Consider the following 9,894-nt stretch of genomic DNA (forward strand, 5'->3'; position numbering starts at 1 on the left):
CTTATATACACTCTAATATATTAATATTTTCATTATTATGATTAATATTTTTTACATAATCAACACTTATTGTTTGCTCTTTTGCAAACATGCAGGAATGATGAATCCAGACTCTTGCCCCTTCTAGTTAGCCCTGTCACACGGCCACGTGGTCAAAACTCTCTCCTGCTGCTCTACATAAACTCTTTGGTTCCAGTGCATGCTTTGTAAATGAAGTCTTGTGATGTTCAGAGGTAATTGTAGTTTTTATGGTTCTGAACAGTTTGTACTTTGTTCCAGTTCTTGGTGTGTGTTAGCATGATTCTGTGGAACTTCTTGGTGAAACAAGAAGACAATCTTCTCGGCAAAACTCTCACGTTCACCTTGCTGTATGGGTCTCTGTACGGCACGTACATTTGGACAGGTGTGTGTTTAAATTTATGAAGTATTATCAGTTTATTTGTAAGTGAAKACAAATCGGCTTTTAACGTCTCCGTTTATTTTCAGGTTTAATTCCTCTCTGCCTGGCTCTGACCAACAGAAATGATCTGCTCAGACTCCGACCAGGAGTCTTTATGGCTTTGGGTTGGGGGTGAGTCTTCACATTTAGTAGTTTTAAAGAAAGCATTGTTCGGTAACAAAATAAAACACTTTTTTCTGTTTCATTAGTGTCCCCTTCCTGATGGTGGGAGGTCTTCTGTTGTCAGGAGAGAGGACAGACACCATAGACTCCGCCTTCTTTTATGGGAGAGCTCAGGTTTGTTTTCAGTTTGAACCTTTTACGTTTTTCTACGAAAAATCTTCTCATTCTAGCCTTTAGTTTGCACCGTTCTGCTTTTCCTTTGCCTCTCCAGATTATCACATCTGCTGTGGTTCTCGCGGTGAGCCTGGCCCTCGGCGCTGTATCCCTGATGGGTCTCAGTCAGGGAGACAGGGAGCAGACTGGGTACCAGGCCCTGAGCCGAGCTGCCGTTACAGGCGTCGTGGACGAACCGGCGGTCCCCGTTGARCCGGAGGAGCCACAGCGACCGCAGACACAGGTGGCCGATTCACCCACGTGCAGCATCAACTCAGGTAGCCTCACAGTGTTTGATTTGAAACATTCTGAAGATTCCTGTCTGTGTCAAACCAGCACAACTTTACTGTGTTTGTTGTGCAGACCTCCCGAGTTTTTCCCCTCTCCAGTCTATACCTGACATGATAGCCAGCACACAGAGGGAGCACACAAACAGCACGGGTAACAAGCACAAATTATTTTTTCATTCTTTAAATTTTATCAGTGTAGAGTAAAAATAATCACTCAGATCTAAAAAAATATATACATTTTTTGTTTTCTTCAGTATTAGTTCTGACATGTGTTAAATGAAACAGATCTAGCTGATCAGTACAGCTAAATTAAATCAACCTAAATTGRATGGGGAAATGCATGTAAAACAATTACTGATCCTATTTTTATTTTACAACAAAGAGCCAAAATAATTATCACAAGAAAGCATTACTATCACCCTTCTAATATATTGTTTCATTAATTAAAATTATTAAATTTTTATGAGTTGGTTGCAGATCAATTAATTTCTTAAAAAATGATCAAAGCAAAATTGTTAAAGAAATATGAAATTGTTGAATTTGTATTTGTATGAGTCACTGTTTGAGGAGTTGGATTTTTTTGTTTTTTTATTATTTGGTTTATTATTGTTTGAAATTAATATAATTTTATGTAAATAGGAGCAGATATAAGATTTTTCTTCTGCTGCTGCCTTTCATTTAATTTTATTTGTATTGTTTTGTTGTATATAATATGTTTTTAAAGTGAATAAATACTATAAAATTAATTAAATCAACTTAAACTCTAAACATGTAAATTTGGTTCTTTCATCCTCCATTAGCCTGGTTAAAACCAGACCCTTGTCCTTCGCTTTGCTTCGTACGAGGGTCTGGACTCTCGCCTTCTGTTCTCTGATTGGCCCAGATGAAAATTCTCCRGATGAAARCCTTGTCAATGGGAGAAATCCCAGARGGAGCAGTGAAGGGAAACTAGAATTGAGTGGAACTGCGTAGGAAGGCAAGGGCCAGGCTAATRCTCCGTTAAAGATGGTTTAAAATAGTTGAAAGAAAACACATTTGGCAATTCTGCTTTCCCTCTTCAGGCCACAGTGGGGCGCTGTGTGACGGACAGCAGCAGAGGTCCTCCTCCTCCGAGCAGCCYCTGAATCTGCCTCCACCTGGGCCTCAGAGCACCGACGATAAGCAGACTGTGAGACARGTTCTGCTCTGTCTGCTGCTCAGTGTCAGCCTGCTGGCAGTAAGTCAATGTGCAAGTTTACTGGGGTGATGCATCCGAGTTTAGTAATATTTTTTTCTTATTTTGCTGTGATTTCTTGTGTACAGATAACACGTATGTGCAACAGGATGTCTAATTTTTAGTGAATGTGTGTCTGTAGAATTTGTCCAGCTGTCTGTGGTGGCTGTTCAACAAAGATCCAGGAAGACTTTACCTCGAGCTGCAGTTTTTCTGTGCCGTGGCCAACTATGGACAGGTACTTCAACATGTTAACAGTTTATACCTGCGTCTTGAGTTGTAAAAATAATAATAAAATAAAATGTTCAACTTAACTCCAAAAATCTGTTTGCGTTGCAGGGTTTTCTGTCCTTTGGAATTTTTGGTTTGGACATCTTACCGTTCAAGAAGAGGTGAGACTTCAGCAGCTCTTCAGCCACAGTTACTAAAAAAACCTCACTTATTASAGTTACCTCGTGTTCTTATGTGGTCCAGGTTGCTCAGTTTTTGGCAGGGAGGGGATAGTGAGGATCTGAGTCCGTCTGCCGTACCCGAGGAGGTCAGGCTCACCTGCACCCAGTTTGTCCGCTACCACAAGGACCAGTGTGTTCAAGACYTAGTACGCACACACAGGTACGAGTACTACAGCATGTACACCTACGCAATATATTTGTTTTTAACGCAAATCTTTTCTCTAATATCTTTTTTCGTTAAAGAAGCTGAGGAGTCGGAAAAGTCTTGTAGCTTTGAAATGTCTGGTTTTCTCATTTAACTAATCTTTTTATTTATTTATTTTTGCTTTGAACCTGCATGAGAAATTCAAATTCTGTTAACTTTCACTTTTTTTGCTCACTTTTTCTTAAAACAAAGTCTAGCCAAGAGGTGTGAGGATGCTAATTTTAAAAATCCGCTTCCCAACTTTAACAAAATAAATAAATAAACCCTCAACTCTCATGATATATTTTTATTAAGTCTTGGGTGCTACTTTTTGCTTTTTTCCCTAACACACTTCTTCAATTCTTCCATTTCCACAGATTAATTAATCCTRTCCTTGCTCTGTCCTTTCCTTCTTCCTTCCCTCTTCACCTTGCTTGGTTGTTCCCTCCTTATCCTCTTCATCACCTCCTAGTGGCTCAGGGGAGAGTATGAACACTCCGACAGGTGAATCCTTCCTCTGATTGTCACAGGTTTGAAGGAAGGACAGAGGTGGAGAATGGAGCCGGACATTCCCCCTCCCATCATCCTCAGTACCTAAATCTAAATCTCCAGGAGCAAACACACAGTGAGACACAGAATCTGCACCAAGTTCCAGCTGAATRCAGCAGTCAGACTTCACTTCCATCCAACCCCGAGCCTCAGGATGAACACCAAGCCTATCTTTCCACTCTTGATGGACACAACGAGTTCTCCCAGCCTCACGCTAACCAAACTCACGGCCCAGCCCGGTCCGATCTCGACGGAGTGTTTCGAGGTAGCAGCTTGGTCGACTGGCTCGTGGGGCGGGGCCTGTGTGCCGGACGAGCTGAGGCCAAACTTTACGGCGGTCGCCTCCTGCAGGGAGGAGTGTTCTGTCACCTGACAGGCCAGTGCAGCTTCAGGGACGAGCCCGCTCTGCTGTACCGCTTCACCCCGGGGGTCCAGGAACACGCAAGGAGGAGCGACGAAGACGATCTAAAGACACGAGCTTTGAGGTGCCAAAGCAAAGTGCCTTATGGTGCTGGCTGCTCCAGTGGTCACTAAAGGCTGACAGCATTAGTTTCAGTAGAATTTGCCACAAAAAAAGAGAAAAAAAAACCAGAGGTTTTGAGGGGAAATTGTGACACTTTGCTAGAATAAAGACAACAAATGACACGTTTGATAGCATGCTTTCACAGTTCTTATTAATCTCAGCTGCTTGTCCAGTCTGGTGTCACATTGGGCTCAAATTTATAGACTGCAGTTTTAAAGAAATTACACACATAAAACCCCAAACAAATAAAGGCTTGTGTTAGGTCTGTTTAAAAAGAACTTTTCTGTGGAGGTCCAAAACTGACAATTAAAAATAAAAGCAGGAATATATTAGTAGCCCAATAAATTATTAAATACACTTAAAATGCACCACTTAATTCAAAAAAGAATTTACCTCATGTTTTATAATTTAATTGACTTTCATCTTTATTTTTCCTGCTTAGTTCTAACAAATTATATATTTTAGCACATAATTTACATTTTACGGTTTAAAAACAATATATATGTGTATACACACACACACACACACACACACACAAGTCTTAATCTTTTTAATGTTATTTCATATTGTTATTTATATCTTTTTTAACTCCTCTAAACTGGTATCTGTGATCACCATCAAATGTGACTTTGTTTTCCTAACTGATCTGCACTGGTGYAGTCTTCATAAGGATTTATGTACAGTGTTGCAGATTTTTAAATGAAAGGTGCCTCATCCTCAAGTATTATCTATTCAACATGTGTGCCTGTGGTGGAACCCCCCACCCCCCCAAAAAAAAAAAAAAAAAAAAAAAACGAAGCAGACCTATGAACTGATCCCGGACTGAAAGTCTTCATCATTCATGTTGTAGACATTTATTTTGAGTGACCAAAAACAAACAAATCCTTCTGAACACTTTTAGTGTTTTTGTTTTGCACGCCGTCTTTGAACCCATTCGATCTATGCATGACTCAGCAGTAACAGATTTTTGCACAACACTCATCTTTTTGCACTGACTGAATTAACGTGAAGAACATTGTTGAGTTATGCAAGACACTGGATGTTTCTGTTGGGTGCAGGAGGTGTTTGTCTTTTGCAAAATTTCATAATTTTTCAGGACTGATTTATTAAAAAGGCTATTAAATGAAAAAATTGGCAAAATCAGTTTAGATGACTTTCTCATAAGGTCTGGTTTGATTTAGGATTCTCTTTACCCCCCAGTTTTACAGTTCAAAGGTCAAAAGCACATGAAATTTAGATTTTTAGGCATTTGAATCATATGGACGCAATTACAGTTCTGATATTTGTCTTGATGTATATTTTACCTAAACCACTAAGTAACTGTTCACAACACTGCAGTGATCGGTGATTAGTGTTGAGTGTTGGATTAGGCTGAAGAGAATCAATCGTCTTATATGCACTTAAAGATTCAGGAGAAAGACAAAAATACATCACCAATATATTGACTTCACTGATCTGGCTGTCTTAATAAGACTGGTTCAGATAAAAAACAAACAAGGGGGAAAAATACCCCGCCACCTAAATTACCATGAAGTTTATTTTCAGATAAAAACTTGCAGTTACTCACAGACTACTGATCATTTTATAAAGTACATAAAARTTCTTCCATAAACTTATTGATGCATATGTTTCCATTTTTTAATCTTCTGTCAAATGACGCCATGAAGTCATGCATTACTGTATATCTGTTTTTTGTGTTAACTGCGTTTTTGCAAATGTTTTTTTTTGTATTGTTTCACTGGTTTTGGTCAGGCCTGTCTGAGCCAATGTGAGTTTGCGTGGACATTATCAGAATGCATAGTGTGTGTGTGTGTGTGTACACATGTTTTTGTTACCTGGTGGGGACAATCTTTGACAATTTTCATGGTAAACAGCGCCTTGCGAGGACCCAAAATTCCTTATGGGTTCCTTGGGTGAAATACCTTTGGTGGGTTAGGACTAAAGTTTGAGTTTAGGTCAGGTTTAGAGTAAGGGGTCAGGGTTGGGCTAGAGAAGTGACCAGTAAATGAATGGAATCCAATGCAAAGTCTCCATGAGGATACAAGAACAAACATGTGTGTGTGTGTAAAAGAAAAATAAGTTTTATTGTGTTTTATGAGCAGCTGATAGATGAGAACTACTGAGGATGTTTTTGTTTCTGCGTTTGTTCAAGTCAAACAGGGTTGATGACTGCTGGAGGACAACCAAGGCACAAATAAAATGCAATTTTCATCCCAAGTTATGTTTTGTGGCTCTATAAAAGATTACTGATTAAACAAACAAACAAAAATAAAACTCCCTGTAAAGGCAGGATTAGACAGTTGTACATATATGGCATTTTATTTCAATTCCAAACACCCTTTAAGATAGTCCAGAATAACTCCACATCATTTCTTTAATCCCTGTTGAAACCCTGATAAAATTCCATCTTATTCACTTGTAATTACATCAGCATTAAGACATGTTTAAGTGATTCAGGAACAACAAACATTCAGTTTTACTCATTTAAAAATCCAGACATACTAAAACAATATTRAGTGTAATGTTTGGGGAGCTCTAATGACTTTAAGGACAATGATAAAAAAAATACTAACAGCAGAAAAATGGCTTAATTTAGAGCAAAGGATCCTGTAGAAGAAATAAATCTGATCAGGTTAAAACAAGGCTAAATAATAATTCAGACCACAAAAGTAACAACCCACTAAAGTGACCATTTATCACTAAACTTCACCTAGCAGCACCACTTATTAAGACTGAGTTATAGAAACAACAACAACAAAAAAAATACAAAAAGTAAAATAATCATTTAAACTTGGAAAATTTGTTGTTTAATCCAGTTGAGTGTTCTGGTTACACTTTCCCAGTATTTCCATCTCAGTAGATCAGACTTGAGGGATTTTAAAAATCTGTGCATGCACAGTGGAGCAGTGGTTAGCACTGCTGCTTCACAGCAAGCAGGTCACAGGTTTGCTCTCTGACCTTTATCTGTGGTGTTGTAAATGTTCACTAAGTGCACAGGTGGGTTTTCTCTAAAGATGGGTGCATGCACAGCTTTACAGGTGTCCTAATCACCTGTTTGTAAATTTGGATTGAAAAAAACAAATCATTCTGCAGGGATGGCTTTGAACTATAAAATAGAAGTCCCAGTTTCCATGTTTCGAGGGCGTCTATAACTCTAATGGGACAAATGGTGTATTTGGCACAATGGACACACCCTGAACACAGACTAAACCATCTCCTGAGCAGCACTTACCTGACTGAAACAAGGTAAAATAAAAGGAAAACAGTTTGCTTAGACAAATAATGTCTGTTTTTTTTAAGTGTTACACACAGGAACGAAAAGTAGTGTGTTTTCATTCAAAATTCATTTCAAAACATTTATTTTTTTTAAGATTTCTGTTTTGGTCATAGAAAATCAGCATCAGATTGCTGGTAAAAGGATTTCAGTGACACTACTTAGAGCCATGAAGCTAAGACTTCATCTTTTTTACATGGAAAAACAAAACAAGAAACCAAACAACAAAGTCAATTTAAAAAACTTTACAGCTTCACTGTGCATCAAAAGCATTTTATTTTAAAAAAGGTAAACTACTAATTTGTTGGTTTGGGGGCTGCAAAAAGATTCCTTTAAAAAAATAATCTGGAATATGTGAACTCCTCTGGAACAAAACTTGAATGTGCAGCACAGAAACTCGACACGATAAGCGCACAAGMCCGGAGCAAATCATGTGCCTCCAGTGTGCCCTTACAGAAATCTACCTTCTGGCGTAGATAAAAGGTCACATGCCTCCAAGGACAGTTTTTTTTTTCCTCCTCCACTTCTCCTGTCTTGACGTTTTCCATTCATCACCGTCTCTTCCGTTCCTGCTTCCTTTCCACCTGACTCGTGCCATTGCTGTCCATGCCGTCCACCCTGAGGCGAGCTTCACTGTAGCGTCTGATCAGCGCTCCGGGCAGCAGAGCCATGAGGGCGATGGCCAGCAGCTGGGCCAGCGTCCCCCAGGAGAAGATGTCATCCAGGGAGGTGATCTGCGACAGGATGGAACCCGTACGAACGCAGATGAAGTTGTACGGGATCAGACCTGAAAGGAGGAGGAGTGATGGGAGTTTGTGCTCGTTTGTTTATGGTGTTTGTTTTTTAAATGTAATGCTCTGTGCGTGAGCTCACCTAGCAGCACAGAGAAGAAGAAAATGGATATAGGGATGTTGAGGACAGGACAGGTGATGTTAAGGAACCAGTTAGGAGTCATGGGGAAGAAACGAAGGAAAAGCAGGAAGAAGAATAAGCTGTTTTGATTCTCCTCCACCTGACAGAGGGAGGAAAACAAAAACAAGAAATACAGATGGAAAGAGCTGAGAGCAGAGTAAAGAAAGTAAAAAAAAAAAACAGAATGGCAGGGAATTTAAAGAGTTAAAGTGAAAACTGAAGAGTTTAGTAAACAAAAGTGTAAAAATATTATTAATTTATGACGTATCACACTTACCATCATTTCTCACTGTGAAGCTCATCAATACCTCATTTATATGTAAAGGCTTTTTGTCCAAATTATCATTTGAAAAACTGCGATACGAATTATTGTTGCTGTCAGCCACATGTCAAACTCCAGGCCCGTGGGCAAAAAGTGGCCCATCATGGCATTTTATGTGGACCTCGATAGCTTCAAAAATATAGTAATGTCTTAAAATAAGAGTGTGCTGCTTTAAAGCCAGCARTGACCATAAATTATCATTATGTACCGGTATGTTGATTATTTTACTCAAATGTTGATATCCCACCACTAGGTGGAGGTGAAAAGGGTTTAAAACATGGAGGTATATAGAACAGGAGTGAGCAGAAACCATGTGACTGTGTGATCTACTTTAGGTCAGCTCCTCCCCACAACTCAACACTGAGTAAATCTCTCTTATTATTATTAATAGTATTTCTTTATTATTTATTTTACATTTTGTCCGTGGTACTTTTCAGTGTTTATAAGAGGATGTGTTACCGTTTCTATGCAGGAAACACTACTTAGAGCTCACTTATTTGTTTGCTGATTAGTCAAATCAAACACAGAACATTAAATTAAAATAAAGTACTTCTGATACAAATTATCATTGTTATATAAAGGGAAGTACTGCACAACAATACCTACCTTCTTCTGCAGCAGAGCCACTTTCTCTGGAAAGAAGTGAACCACGTACTGTTTGCCAAAGGCTGACGACAGCAGGTAGCAGAATGTGGAGCCAAACGTGGCGAGCAGGCAGGCCAAAACCAACCCCTCCCAAGGACCGAAAATGGCACCAGCCAACATGTTCTGAAAGGAGAAGGAAAATCTTAATTTTAATTTAATTAAATTCACTTAATAATCTGACTGTATGGAACAGTGATTTTAGTGTCAGGACTAGTATCTCACCAAGAAGGATGAGCCAGGTATCGCAAAGGACTGTTTGTAAAGGTAGGCGCTGCAGAACAGCAGCAGCACATAGCTGTAATTTTCTCTTTTGTAAAATTGGAGCATCTCTGCGAGCTCCCGCAGGGACTCCAGGTCTGATGGGAACTTCAGCCTGCATGAAGAAAAACAGGATAATACAGATCAGCACATAACAGTCTGACTTTTAGAGATTTTTTCTAAAGACATTAAGTTTGCAACCTGTTTTATTTTCTCCAAATGTTTGATAATAAATGTATGACATTATTTTTTTGATGAAAATTGGCCCTAACTTTTTGCTACTTAAACTTGCATTTTGCTATTTATAGCTAGCACATTTCTTCTTTTAGCTAGCCTTTCACTAATTTCAGCCATTCTTTTGCAACTTGCAGCTAATCCTTTGCTCCTTTTAGTTAGCATTTTACTATTTGTAGTTAGCGTCCTGATGCATCTCAGTAATTCAGGTAAAAAATCAAAAAGAAAAAAAAATTGTATAGGTCCTCTGGACGGGTTCTTCT

At 39.0% G+C, this 9,894-nt stretch overlaps 2 protein-coding genes across 6 annotated transcripts in view; one reads left to right on the forward strand and one right to left on the reverse strand.

Annotated features, from left to right (window-relative positions):
* Window positions 1-4,117, forward strand: part of LOC106533588 (integral membrane protein GPR155) — a 9,067-nt gene extending 4,950 nt beyond the window's left edge. For 3 of the 5 annotated variants that reach the window (XM_014029941.1, XM_014029942.1, XM_014029940.1), the window contains 10 exons: window positions 280-403; window positions 487-571; window positions 649-736; window positions 834-1,053; window positions 1,139-1,216; window positions 2,127-2,281; window positions 2,421-2,516; window positions 2,618-2,670; window positions 2,753-2,890; window positions 3,445-4,117. In XM_014029941.1, coding sequence (XP_013885395.1) covers window positions 280-403; window positions 487-571; window positions 649-736; window positions 834-1,053; window positions 1,139-1,216; window positions 2,127-2,281; window positions 2,421-2,516; window positions 2,618-2,670; window positions 2,753-2,890; window positions 3,445-3,997 — 1,590 coding nt within the window. In that variant the 3' untranslated portion in view covers window positions 3,998-4,117. Of the gene's footprint in view, window positions 1-279; window positions 404-486; window positions 572-648; window positions 737-833; window positions 1,054-1,138; window positions 1,217-2,126; window positions 2,282-2,420; window positions 2,517-2,617; window positions 2,671-2,752; window positions 2,891-2,973; window positions 3,206-3,386 lie in introns of those variants that run through there. The other 2 variants (XM_014029943.1, XM_014029944.1) reach the window with 2 other exon arrangements.
* Window positions 4,118-4,887: 770 nt separating this feature from the next.
* On the reverse strand, window positions 4,888-9,512 carry LOC106533591 (transmembrane protein 41A-B; the record flags this gene model as incomplete). The annotated part of the gene is given in 4 exon segments (XM_014029948.1): window positions 4,888-8,047; window positions 8,134-8,272; window positions 9,101-9,262; window positions 9,362-9,512. Coding segments are annotated over 4 exon segments (688 nt in total), but the record flags the coding sequence as incomplete, so codon positions are not given.
* Window positions 9,513-9,894: the final 382 nt, after the last annotated feature.

This window comes from Austrofundulus limnaeus, unplaced genomic scaffold (genome assembly GCF_001266775.1).
Source record: "Austrofundulus limnaeus strain Quisiro unplaced genomic scaffold, Austrofundulus_limnaeus-1.0 Scaffold977, whole genome shotgun sequence".
In the NCBI taxonomy this organism is placed as follows: Eukaryota; Metazoa; Chordata; class Actinopteri; order Cyprinodontiformes; family Rivulidae; genus Austrofundulus; species Austrofundulus limnaeus.